At 38.2% G+C, this 14,602-nt stretch overlaps 1 protein-coding gene across 4 annotated transcripts in view; it reads right to left on the reverse strand.

Moving 5' to 3' along the window:
- The window catches only part of akap6 (A kinase (PRKA) anchor protein 6), a 121,979-nt gene that overhangs the window by 44,932 nt on the left and 62,445 nt on the right, over positions 1-14,602 (reverse strand). For 3 of the 4 annotated variants that reach the window (XM_026286533.1, XM_026286531.1, XM_026286532.1), the window contains 2 exons: positions 7,466-7,599; positions 3,906-4,026 (listed from right to left, as the gene is read on the reverse strand). In XM_026286533.1, coding sequence (XP_026142318.1) covers positions 3,906-4,026; positions 7,466-7,599 — 255 coding nt within the window. The remainder of the gene's footprint in view (positions 1-3,905; positions 4,027-7,465; positions 7,600-14,602) is intronic. The other variant, XM_026286534.1, reaches the window with a different exon arrangement.

The raw sequence follows: 14,602 nt of genomic DNA on the forward strand, positions 1-14,602 counted from the left end.
AAATATGATCACTGTATTGTGTTGTTATCATGGGTCTTATAATAAAAACATAATGCATTTCATTGATTAACATGATAAAACTACATTATAAATACAATTTAATTTATTACATAAATTTGAGCCATTAAAACACTCTTGATCAGTTGAAGAGTTGAGAATCCAAACAGCAAATGAAGTTGCATTTTACATGTTCTGTCAGATCCTGCAGCTTTGAACAAACGGCTCTTGTGAGAAAAAAACCTTTTAAGGCTGCATCTGGGAAAAGCGAGATGATCAGATCTTTTGATTTCACATGCATAAAGACAGATAACAATGCCTCATAAACCTCAGCACTCGAAGGTACAGCTTGAACGAACAAACCAGTGCGAAAGGAGTACATCTTCAGGGCAGCAGCAGCACAAGAGAACATGGAAGGTTTGGCTGAGCTAAGCTTTGATCAGCGAGCGCATTAGCGCGTGTTAGATTAGACTAAGATCTATTCTGCTTGTCAGTGCGTGCTAAAGGTGCTGTATACACAAACCAACGCTTCGAGCGCAGCAGCGGTTAACAAGCTAACGTCTGATCGACACGCAGCAAACAAAAGATGAGAATCTACAGGTTAATTGGTTGAAAGTGCTAAAAACACATCAATGGTTGTTTTATGAAAGGAAGAGATGACATGGAGGCTATTCTGGTCAAACTGATTTCTTGTGACAGTCAGCGATCTCTGAGATGAATGGTCAGTCGATTTCATTTTGAAGGTTATGTACAGACACAAATACTACTGTACTGCTTACTGCATACTGAGCAAGATCAGCATATGACCTACTACTGCTATGTAAACAGTAAGGAGAATTAAACAAAATTAAAAAAAAGCAAACATCAGAATGTTACACTGTTGCCAAATTACCATCTACAGTATATTGCATGTTTAATTTAGTGATTGCCATCAATTCATAAATTAATCTGGATTTTTAATCTCCTTTTATTAAAAAAAAAAAAAATGATTTACTGGTGGTGGATGAGGAGATACCCCCTGACTATGTAAAGCACTCTGAATGCATAGAAAAGCACTATATAAATGTAATGAATTATTATTATTATTATTACAGTATGGCTTATTTTTCAACTTCACAATAAAATTAGCATACAGTAAATTGTGCTACAAAAACTTAATAATGTATTCTATTCTATACAAATGGATATAATATATCAGTACAGTATTAAACAGTACAGTAGTATGCTGAACATACTCAAAGACTAAGAGCGAGCAGAAAACAGGCTGATCTTTCCTCAGTTCTCTCTTACTGTAAGATATGACTAATGGCGGGGTCATTGCGCCCGATGAGCGGGAAGATTAGTTCTGACCTTGAACATGACCTCCGCAGGTTTCGAGGGGAGAGGAAGGAGGAGGATGAGGAGGAAGAGGGGGCCGCCGGCGTGCCGTTATTTCCCTCGTCATTAGGGGTTGTTTCCAGTCTGAGGCTGGGTGGGGGTGGTTATTAATTTCATTTCTTTATGATTCACAATCTGCTCTTTTGAAATATGCCATATGCTCGGAGCAATCGGAGGATGACAAGTGTTGGAATCAGTCTGGTAAAGGAAGCCTAAATGAGGCTGATTTACGGTCCCTGCCTCCCGGCGAGCGTGGTTTTCTGCCTCCCCCTCTTTTTTACGATAAACTCCCCCAGCATGGGGAAACAGCAGGACGTCCCGGCCCTGGCTCGGTCTACATGTGTAACCCTCTCCAAATCAATCTCACATAGAGGCCTGATAACGCGTCACAGGAGAACCCCACGAACAAAGCTGATAACCAACATGGAGGCCCAGTACATATTTATTAGGGCACGCAATCAATACGGAGGAGCAAAATCAGTTTGTTTTAATCATGAACAAACATATTGACCTAACACAATACAGGCCACTTTATCTGGGACTAATAAAAATTCATGGACTGTAAACAGGGTGAGGTACTATCTCTGCTTTGCACTCTTTCTCTTTCCCTCTCACATTTCTCTGAAATGATCTTTTACTGAAATGTGTTAAAATGACTGAGTGAGTCTGGCTGAAGAACGTGTGACGGCACGACAGAGATTGAAATGGAAGACAATCTAATCGCCGGCTCGCGGTATTGTGATATCCAGCCGTGGTTTTGCTAAATTGGTTTAAGAGAATCAAAAGTCAAGGCTCATTTGAAATATTACTGATAAATCTATCATTTAACATTCTGCATTATATGCTTCCAGTTTAAGATAAGAAAGAAAAAATTACAATTATACACGATTTAGCAGACAGTTTCTTATTTAAAGTGACTAACAGTACATTAGGGACAGTCTCCCTGGAGCTAAGTGAACAGGGAGAAGCACGCTGTCCACATTGAATGGCAAAAAATGAGAACAATCAGCCAATCAGAACACTCTTTATGTTTTTATGATTTCATGATGGGTTAATTACTAAGAACTGTCTGACATGTCCTGACAATCTTTTATAGTACTCTCCAAACCTTTCTTCTGTTAAACACAAATAAAAAAAAGTTATTTTGCTTAAAACAATCTTTACAATAATGGGGAATGCAGCTATATATATATATATATATATATATATATATATATATATATATATATATATATATATATATATATATATATATATATATATATAGCTGCATTCCCCATATATATTATATTATATATATATATATATATATATATATATATATATATATATATATATATATATATATATATATATATATATATAATACACACATTAAAGTTCCAAATTTGTCCAATTTGGGCTTGTTCCCATATTCAGATAACAGTATAACTGTACAACTGTGCTACAATTAATAATGAATGATGCAACTAATTTTGATGAAACTACTGGATTGTGGGATTGAATTTACAACCACTGAATTACCAACACAGATGTTTAACCACTGAGACACAACATCCCACTGGCCATTTACACTAAAATTAGGAATAGTTCACCCAAAAATTTAAATTGTCATCATTTACTCACCCTCATGTTGTTCCAATTCAATATGACTTACTTTCCTCTGCTGAACAGTTTTTCTCAGCATACAGTAATCTTTCTCATAAAGTGAAACAAGGCCCCAAAAAAACTACAATAAGCAGCAGTATTGGGGGTAATGCAAGTTTTCCCATTTATTCACTGACACAATTGTTCGTGACGTGCAGAAGCAAAGGAACTTCTTTCAGTCTGAGGTGAAATGGCCTTTACACTCGACAAAAATATAACTTGGTTTTCATTATATTCTTGTTTATCGTTATCGTTTTACAACCATTAAAAATCATTTATAGCATACCTTCATGATATATTTGAATGTGCTGTTTTACATTTTTGAAGCTTGAATGCTCTGGTCCCTATTATGAAAAGATCAAAATAGCTTCTTTTCTGCTGCATTGAAGAAAAATGGGTCTATAATGAATTCTGAAATGAAACTATTCCTTTAATTTGTTGCCTTTTCAAAATCTGCTTCAGGTTGTGCACAGATGCAATATGCTAGCATGTATATATCAATTGTAGCTAGCAACTTTAAAGGTAACACTTTAGAATAAGGTTCCATTAGTTAATGTTAGTTAACTACTTTCGTTAACATGAACTAAGCAAGAACAATCCTTCTACAGCATTTATAAGTCTTAGTTCATGTTAATTTCAACATTTACTAATGCATTATTTAAATCAAAAGTTGTGCTTGTTAACATTAGTTAATGCACTGTGAATTACCATGAATAACAATGAATAACTGTAATTTCATTAACTAACATTAACAAAGATGAATAAATACAGTAATAAATGTATTATTCATTGTTTGTTCATGTTAATTAATACATTAACTAACATTAACTAATGGAACCTTATTCTAAAGTGTTACCACTTTAAATGCACAAGAACCCATTTACCTTATACAGGTGATGCTGCTGTTCCTCTGACATCATCAGATCATGGCTGTCCGTCACTATGGATTCCATGTCCATCAGCCAATCCCAGAGCTCCTGGTACTCCGCCTCAAACTCTGATAGGCTGAATGAAAAGAAGAAGAATGAGACAGGCAGAAAGAAGTTCACAGCTTCTCTAGCTCAGGTGAGGTCTGGAGAGACAGTGTACGGACATATTTCACAGAGTGAATATTTGACAAGCGGAGGTAATTACAGTGCACCGAGGCGCAGTGCGTCGTGGGTATGTGAAGTGTGAACTGAGTCGGGGAGCACGAGGGATCTTTAACCTGCGCTCTGAGTGACGGCTCGTGGGCAGAATGTCTTAATTAAACATGACTTCACCTCCCTCTTGCTCAACGCTTCCGTCAGCTTAACAGTGAAGAACATTCAATATTTTTTAACAGCACAGGGATGATGGGACATATGTGCATACACTTTTACACTATATCCGGACACACTCATAATAGCAGCGCATCACCACACTCACACAAACAAACATATTAGCGCCTGAGCTTTGCTTAGATTTGCGCCACAGCAGGAGGGCCGCATGTTTAGAAACATTAGTCTGAAAATTGTTTGGAATTCACACTGCTTTTGAGCGCTTTGACAGTTATGTCAAATTAGCACCTTTTTCCCCCTCTCGCTTTTTAAAGCGGTCCTGTTGTCCCTGAAGAAAAAGACTATGAATGAGATTACACAAATAACGATCAAAGAAGGGTGCAAGAGAAAAATCAACATTTCCTTTTTATTTCAATTCAGCGCAGACACAAAAGAAACAGGAATGTGCTATCGAATGCAAGCACTTATGAAATTTCAACAAGGATAGAGCTGCGAATTAGCATTTCCAAGCAGGCACTGATTAAACAAAACGACATTGGGGAGTACGTGAAAATTTGAGCCGTGTTTGTACGCAAGACATTGATCAGAACAAAACGGCAAAGACAGCAAATTAGAAACAGTCAGACGTGTGCGGCGGAAGTGTGCAGACTCCCTCAGGCGCTGCGTTCTTCGACTGATATTAAAACTCAATATGCTGTTTGTGAGTTAAACAGCATCTTTCTGTATTCTTGCATACCGTATTGTTTTTCGTACTCTATTTTCTTCCCCCAACTAACATAAATCTAAATGCTTGTAAAACAAGCTCTCAGGGCAGCCAAACAACATTAACAACGAATAACGAAAAACAAGTAGGAGAAAAAAAAAATCTAAGATCCATTTAGCAAACGTGCATCATGGGATATTGTTCTGTCAGCATCATTTTCTCCTGCTCGCTTTGGTTCGTGAGCAGAACTATTGTACATGCTTTCCTCTAAAACATGAACTCTTTTGAAGATTGATGCCTGGACTTGGGTGAATCTCACAAAAAGTGTCAAAAATCAAAAGAACAATTATATAATGTAGTTATAAAAAAATAAAAAGAAATAAAAAGAAATATATATATATATATATATATATATGCAAACTAAAGGCTACCTGAATTTTAAAAAGTTCAACATGCCCAAATTATTTATAATTATTAACATTATTATTTCAGTTACAATGCTATTTCAAACAAAAAATGTCAACACAGGAAATACAACTCATCAAGGCACTCATTCCGTTTAAACAAACAAATAAAAATAAAATTTTCTGTTCTGTGCTTTTTTGAAACTTGAAAGGTTTTATGAGACTCGCCCCCCATGTTCTTCAGATCAGATGGAGTGGTTTTGTTGACAAGCATTAGCCGTTAGCCTCTTGAAACGGGCTCCTCCGGGTCAGCGCAGCACTGACACTCCTGTGAGATAGAAATGGATGCCTCTCCATCTTTCTTTCTTTCTTTTCAAATCCATTTAACGTCAACGTGCCCCCACTAAGGACTGCGCCACCTTTCTAAGAGGGGGGAGGTGGTCTAACTCATCAGCACTCACACTGAGCCTCACCGGGAAAGGTTGGCCGAATGTATTGACACCCCTCACATCTCATACGAAGTGACAGTTTTATAGAAAGAGCTCTTTAATTTATGGTGCTAATCCCTGGCGCCTAATGCGGGGACTTAACATCTCCTTTTCACCGCTGTCTGTTGTGTTTCCCTCATCTCTCCTCTCCTGGAGAGGGCTTTTGATTCCTGAACGCCAGGCGTCCCGTTTCTATCAGGTGCGAGGGGATGCTTGGAGCCGCGGTGGTGGGCGTCAGCCCTTGATGAGGCCGGCGAGCTGGAGAGAGGCACAGGAGGCCATCGAATTCGACAGCACCTCCCTTAAGACATGTTTCCATGCAAAGGTAAGGGCCAAGGAGTCAAAACAATGAATCCTTGAGCAGGCAGCTCATCATTAAAATTCAAAGGATCATTATGGGTTTTTTACTGCAAAATAAATCATTACGACGAGAAGCTTAAAAGGATTAAAACGATGTTTGATTCAAAGCCAAGCCGAGGAGTCCGATACCGACTCTACGGTTAACATTCAGGACTTTACTGGATCAGGAGAAAGAGAGGGGGAGGAGAGAGAACTAATGGACCACCAAATAAAAGGATTAGTTATTTTAGGAAAGAAAAAAAAAGATAATGAAAGTCTGTAACCACATGAGGAACCACTAAGTAGCATTAGAGAAAGGTTTCTTCAGGCCCTTAAAATAAATCTAATCTACAGTATTGATCAAATGGCAATATATTTGTGAAAACAAAAGAGGCAAGGCACAAAATATAAAACATACTTCAGGAAGTTATTGGCGTTTTAAGTCAGCATCATAATACTCACAGAAGCCCTTAAGTGAAGGATTGGAAATGTTCTACACAACAAATCCATGTCAAAACAAAGTGCATGGAAGACTTGACTTCCAAACAGTATTTATTAATAAAACTACTGATGACAATATAATTTAAGAAATTGCAAATTGCATCATAAATATCACTGCGTCATTTTAACATTTATGAAAAGAAAATACAGCAATACATAAAAAACCGCACTAACAATGTGTTGCTAAAAAAAAAACATTAACGTAAAAACAATTACGTAATACAATATCCTAGAGATTCTCCATACATTTTTAGATTTGATAAATTATTTTAATTACAAAAAATATATTCTTAAATAAAATAGTTGTAATATTAAGTTAATATTTAGCACAATTAAACAAGTGTTAGCATCATGTCGCACATTTGTCAGCACCAAAAATGTAATTTTCCTTCATTAAAATGTATTAAAATGTTGTAAAAATACATATTTTTGAATAAAACAGACAAAATTTAATATGACATAATAAAATATTTACAAAATTTAGAGCACATTTTCATTAAAAGACAGCATTACACTAAATTTGTACCTGTTCCTAAAGTTTTGGATATGGTGGTAAGCAATGCAATAGTATAAATGTACATGCATTCTGTAACAGATATATTATAATATTTATAATCATAATTTATTAATCTTTCCAATGGGCTAGTCACAGTGCATTCTGGGATTGCATTCTCCATGAAGGACACATGCGATGCTGTTTTTGAATATGACCAAAAAATAAAGCATCTAATTTCACATTTCTCATCGTACCTGTTAGACTTGGACATCAGGGTGAAGTCGACACTTCTGCTGTTGGAGCAGTACTGTTGACTTTTAAGTTTCACTCTCATCTGATCCAGAACATCCTTCTGGGCCTCTCGATGGCTCTGTTGGACCTCCACCTGCTGACACCAAAAACAAACAGAGAGAAAGACATCATTTGGACAACCTCAATTACCTCAGTGCCATTGATCCAACTTCAAGAACTATTAAAAAACAATAAACTATTAGAACGCGCAAAACTAGTAAACCAATTCAGACTTCTAGCATTTAGCCGAATCAATATGACAGCAATAAAGAGCGACACTTGAAACTGGCATCGTTCCATTTCAGAAAGGAGCGTGTTGGTTTTCAGCAGTGATTAGGAAGCACTTGTACATGCTTTTCAAATCAGATGGAAAAAATATGTATTTCTCCTCGGTGCTTGAGAAAATTGGCAACATTGGCTTGACAGAGATCATGCAGTTATTGTGCAAAATACGAGACGATGAATGAGGGAGCAAATAAAATCTCCAACAGACGGCTTTGATTTTTTGCTCATTTCTCAACTCTTTATGAAACACGCCGGCTTCGCATTCTCCACCGAGCGCCCGGCGCCTGCTCGGCAGATGCCTCTGGAAAGGTCAGACGATTCCATGAATGTAAACTGCTCCTCAATCAAAGCTACCCTTGATAATAAACAAGAAAATCAACAAAAAGATGTGTCGCTTTTTCATTCCATTTATTGGGCGGGCATCAAACGGCGGGGCTTGGGCGCTTTGCTCATTTGGGAGGAATGAAATGAACCTAACTAGGAGCTCTAGAAAATTAGCGGCTCGAGCATGCAGACTTCTCCTCTCCCTCCTCAGAGGAATTTGCTTTCATTTGCCTTCATTTTTGATTCACTCGGCTGGCACGCCGATGCCATGTCAGGATCCTAATTACTCAATCCCACCGGAGCGGCTAACACACACAATAATAACTGATGCCCACCTCCGACAAAAGCAATTTCTCCGAGCCACCTTGAGCCTAAGGACGGCTCGGCCCAGCACGCCACTTCGGTTTCGAGTCGAGGACATTGTGGTGATGGAGATTCGCCTCTCTTGTGGCTTGCGTGGCTAAGACACATTTGCATTGATCTCCCCAAACCGAGCAGAATTACCCATCTGTATTAAAAACGCAGAGCTGAAATGTATTAGAAATCTATAACAGCGTACGCGGCTGAGCTGCTGCGAGATGCAGCTCCCATGGGTGAGTATGAAAAACATCAATATCAGGCACATAAACCTACATTCATCAGCACTTGAAGGAGAAATCAGGCTATTGATGAGTGTTTGTCATAATGTACGCAGAGCCCGTTCCCACAATGCAGTGCAATCAGTGTCTGAGATAAAGGCTAAGCTTTGGTAATCTCAAGGCAGACAATGTCAACCAAAGAAAAACGCATGTAAGCCCCTGACTTAAAAGCAAAGCGTCGCTTAATTAATTTTCCTATGGGCTGGAGTGCTCTACGTCGCTCCAACAGCCGCTCACGGCTTCCCATATGACCTCTGTATGAACACGTGGCCTCCCGCCGATGTGGTAAATAACCCCCCTGATCCTGCACACCACGGTTAGGCTGGGTTTACTGCCGCCTTCCCCCATCCCGGCCCGTTTAAAGATATTCTTATTCAGATATGCAGACAGAAGGGATTTGCGTGTGAATCTCCCGTATACTTATTTCAAACAGAATCATTCAAAAACCTCCCGCGCCGTCTCCCTCTCCCTCTCTCGCCGACAAAAGTGGTCTTGCTTTAAACTGCTAATATGGCAGGAATCAATATGAATTCAGTCATTTGATGAATGCTTATCTCCATCCCTCAAGTGGAATCGAGACTCAGATGTGAGGAAAATCTGCTGAATCGAGTCATTTTGGGCCCTTTTGTTTACATGCCTGTGTCAGTTCCACGTCTTCTGGGATGTTTCCACTGTCAGTCATGAGCTGAAACTGTGACCATCATCACTTCTCATATCACGTCACACCATGTGCATCTCACATTATCAACAAATGTAAACTAAACCCAGACAACTCACACTACCATTAAAAGTTTGTGGTCTTTCATTGAAAGAAATGTATGCTTTTTTTTTTTTCAGCAAGGACATATTAAAATGATCAAAAGTGACGGTAAATACATTTTTGTTACATTAATGCCATTCCTCTCAACATTCCAATCATCAATGAATCCTGAAGAAAATGCATCTCCACAAAAATATTAAGCTGCACAACAAATATTACAATGATAACAATTACCCTAAATTACATTTTAAAATGTATTAATAGAAAAAAATATTTTGAACAGCTGTGTGAATTATTAGCCCATGCTCTTGTGTAATTTACAGTTATACATTTGGCAGTTGTGTAAGTGACTTACAAAGGAGGAACAAAGCAATTCATCAAAGATCACTCAATGGATGCAAAGAAATTGGGAAAATGTGGGAAAACTGAAAATTTGCACTAAAAAGTATACCAACTAAAAAGAAAAAACATTACATTTCTGATGAAAATGTGGGTGCTTGCTCATCTGAATCTTGCCACCACAATATAAAAAACTGTTGCAAGTGCATGCTGCATAGTTGGTTACTGCCTATGATGATGTTTTTATTATATAGTTGCTTAGAAAAAATAATAGCACACACTCCAAAACAAGCCTCGTGATTTGAGGTCTCATGTCAGCCATGCCAAACACCAATAAAAATCCCTTTATTTTTAACTGCATAATACCAAAGAGAAATAATAATGAGAACAAAAAAAGTCAATAACAGTAAAGTATTTAAGGCCCATCAGGCAAAGTGTGAGCAGAGCTGACTGACTTGCTTTCATAAGCTAGACAGTACTGCTCAAAATCTGCAGATTGTGATATAAAAACGTGTACTGGAGGAAAACAGTCACAGACATGATCGTCCTTGAGCTTTGAGGCACATGTGTTTCACATCCAACAGGAGGGTGAAATTCATCGGGATCAAATATAATCCAAACAGAATTGAGTAACGCTCTTGTGTTGCTTCATGTGCAATGAAAAAAACCGAGTGAAAGAGAAAGACAGAGAGAGATGGATGGGAAGACGATTCATGTGGCAGCAGTGCAAACAGGACAGAGTCTCATTGAAAGCAGCTGGGGAATGAAGAGAAATGAGAAAAATGTGACTCTAGCATGCAGTACAAGAAAACACAAAACAAAACAAAAAACAGGTGAACTTCTGGACAGGGGCCAATGGATACCTCCTAAATTCTACATTTAAGCTATGTGACAAAACACAGGGGTCGTTCATTTCTTTATCGTCTGCTCTGAATGCGAGGAGTGTTGCTGCGAGATTGAAAACGGTGGGAAGTCCCCCCCCCAGCGACCGGTGTTCAAAACAACCAAAACATACATTGGCCTGTTTGAAATGTCTCCCATCAGGTCTGTCCTGATGTTCAGAGGCAGCATCGGAGGCGAGCGGCGCACACGCAGGCATGCTCGGAAAATAAATTCATTCGGGAGTTGTGTGGGGTCGAGACGGCAGCTGTAAATGGCCGAGGGTTCTATCAAAGCAGCTCATAAATTTACAAATACGCCTGCAAAGCTTCACCTTCACAAACTCTACACGCGTCTGAAAAAAGCTGTCGTATTGTGTTTAAAAAAAAAGAAAGAAAAGAAAAACAAATTCCTCAATTGTCATTTAAGATGCCGTATTTCATTTGAGTGTTTTTCACTTTCAAGAGCAGGAAAACGAATGCGCTGTTATTCCTCGACGGCTGGCTTTATTATGCGTCTTGCTCCTCGGAAAAGTTACGAGGGGAGATTATTTTTGAGGAGAGTGGGCCTCCGAGGAGCTTTAGAAGGCATGAAACTCATTTGGAAACTATTACTTTCAAATCACTAGTCATAAAAGCTGGATTTAATGTGTGGTGGGGTCTTCCGACATGAATCACGCAACTTTATGGCTCAAAATAATGGCGATTATTACAGTCTTGTCAGACAGAAGTTGCCCTCGTTTGTTCACACTTATCTGTCTTTTGCAGCTAACCAGCTGCTGATACGACCGCATTCATTTGCAGTTGTTTGACTGCTTGGTCAAATCAATTCGATTATGTATGCACTAAAAACACAGGGGGTCATATTTCTATGGCTATCTGCAATGTCGCCAGAAGAGATGCCACCGCAGGTGCAAGATGAATTGGTTGTGCTTTATCAAACGAGCATTTGGCGACATGCAAAATGTGTTACATTATTCAATTAAGATTCTTGAAGTTCGGTTCTTTTAGATGCAAAGTAACTTTAAGGTAAGTCAGTTCACATGGTGGCCATTTTAACAATGCACACGTGCAACTATAGAGTGAAACAGATGGGTTCAAGTCAAATTCCATTCATTTTCTCCATTGGGAAATGGAGAGAAATTGAGGCTTTTAAGTCATGTTATTCTTCTGTGGAAGCCAGTCAAAAATAGGCAAATTCCTGGTGAAGATCTAAATCCTAGATTTCAACAAATAAGAGAGTCTACTGTTCAATGAAGACAGAAATAAAGGTAAAAGAGCTCAGCAATGATTTCTCACAATCATAAAGCATTTAAAATATTCATAACTGTCTCCCTATGCATTTTGCATTTCTTAAAATGTTTTTATCCTAATACTACTGTTCAAAAGTTTGTGCTTGACAAGACTGCATTTATTGAATTAAAATAAGATCAAACATCTTGTGATATGTTATTACAATTTAACAACTAATTTCTAATGTAACATTTTAAAATGTAATGCATTGCCTTGATGCAAAGCTGAATTTTCAGCATCATTACTCCAGTCTTCAGTGTCACATGATCCTTCAGAAGTTGCTGCTCAAGAAGCATTTATTATTAATATTAATTCTAAAAACAGTTGTGCTGCTTCATTCTGGTGGCAGTACATCTCTGTATGTGTGAACGAACGCCCCGTGTACTGTCTCTGCTAAATGTCAAATATCTTCGAATGCACCATCATTTCTTAAGACAGCATTTTAAATATCTATTTTTAAAAAAGCCCTCACTCTAAATCTAATTGATGAGGTCAGAATGAATTTTTAATTTGTAATAAGGGATGACTTACATTTAGCTCAAAGCAAAACAACTCTTTTGACCTTGACATGAAAGTGAGCTTTTGTCCTCGTGAAACGCATCAGGCCTCTACATGCATATGCTGCAGCCTCTTTAAGAAACATCTTTTTAACATTTATCAGGGCGTGAAATTAGCATTTGCTAGGAGACAAATTGCTGCTTCTTATTTAATGTTGTTGCTGAAAGGTGACATTTAATCGCTGATCCTTGCTTCCATGAAGTCAAAGCACCCCGAGACATGCAGGAAAAGGTGAGGGGGACTGAAACAATGTTCACGTTATGGATTAGTCAGGCAGGGGGTCGTATTGATCGGGTGATCATTTTCAATCTAATAGAGACCATCTTCACTTTAATATGGTCTTGCTTTGCTTTAGCTTTGCCATGCATGCCAAGCAATCCCACCAGGTGTGTGTCAAGAATGTCAGAGTCGATTCTGCCATCATAGACGGGTGATGGGAAACATCTGGGTCATTATATAGAAACGGGTTTGTGTCCCTCTCATATTTACAGTATGTGTGTTATTGTAGGCACTTTATATCAACAAAAAAATCTTAATTTCAAACACTTTGCTTGCGACTTGCTGTATTAGCAAATATGTAATAGAAAAAACCAACATATGTATCAAGTAAACAGTTGACAGTTAATAAGTGGATATTTGTGGACATCTTTATCTAATAAGTATCTGCAGTCTGAGAACCGTGAATACAATGGCTGTAATGTCAGATTAATGTTCAAAATGAAAACAAAAGGCATTAAAAGTTTATTAAAATTCATTGTAAATGAGCTACTATTGACTGAATTTCTGTTTGTGTGTGTATAAATGGGTAAGGATGCTACTTTTCAAATGATCTCATGAAAATTAATAATCAGCATGGATGTAATCCTATGGATGAGGGTCAAAGGTTTGCTGAGTTGGATTTGTACTGAAAAACCTTGGAAAATGGAATGCATTTCTGCATTTTTTTAGTGACTCGTGTCCAAATACATTTCAGGGTATAATTAAATCAGATGTGACTTTGAAAATATTATAAACATTTACTTTTTCCTTTAAAATGGAAAAGGCAGCCGTTTCTTAGAATGACCCGTCTAACAGATCGAGCATTACAGATTACACACGCTCACAAATATGACTATAATCGCAATATGCCAATCCTCTCTGCAAACGCAGCTCTCAAATAAAAGCAGAAGAGAAGAAAACAGCGAGCATTTGGTTAGACTACTTCAAAAATCCCCTGACTTCAATTCCTTGCCGCTTTTCAACAAAGCGAGACGGCATGCATCAACCGGCTTAGATGAAGATATTTTGAAAACTGAGCCAAGCGCTTCAGGCAGGTGTTACATGAGAATCCATTAATATAGGTAATTAACATTAGCCACCGTTTTAATTAACATGCAAACTAATTAGGAAATAATTAAGTAACATAAAAAAATCTTATCTTCATTTGAAATCAGAAGGAGACGGTATTGGGGCTACCTTGACATGGATTCTTTTGAGGTTTGGGGAGCACAAATGAGCTGTTTTTCTTCTTTTTTTTGTGAGAGTTCAAGATGAAAGCAAGTTGTTTGTCAAAGTGGATTGTGGTCGAATGAAACTATAAACCGCCAGTAGATCAGACTGATATCTAGAGGATAGATTGAGCTCTACTGGCCCCTCTGAGCTGAACAGACTGAAGTCAAACACTGTGTCAGTGTATTAAAGCACAAAGACACACCAGACGTCAGAGCCACTGCCTGCAGGTCTGCATGTGTGTGTGTGTGTGTGTGTGTTCACATACCTGAGAGATAGAGAGACAGCAGAGCAGCTCTATCCCCACTGAGATTCACTTTCGTCAAAAGCAATGGTAATAATAAGAATGGTCATTAAACCAGTCATTGGTAGCTTTGGCTAAAAGTTAGTTCTGGATCTTGAGGATAGACTATGAGGCTACGATTGGATCAGGATGTTGTTCCATGAACAAAAAGGAATGTTGATCCAGGAACACACTGTGCTTTACAATGTGCCACAGCGGTTAAAGCTGCCTCCAAACGTCAACATTAAGTCAGT

Source organism: Carassius auratus, chromosome 17 (genome assembly GCF_003368295.1).
Source record: "Carassius auratus strain Wakin chromosome 17, ASM336829v1, whole genome shotgun sequence".
NCBI classification, from domain to species: Eukaryota; Metazoa; Chordata; class Actinopteri; order Cypriniformes; family Cyprinidae; genus Carassius; species Carassius auratus.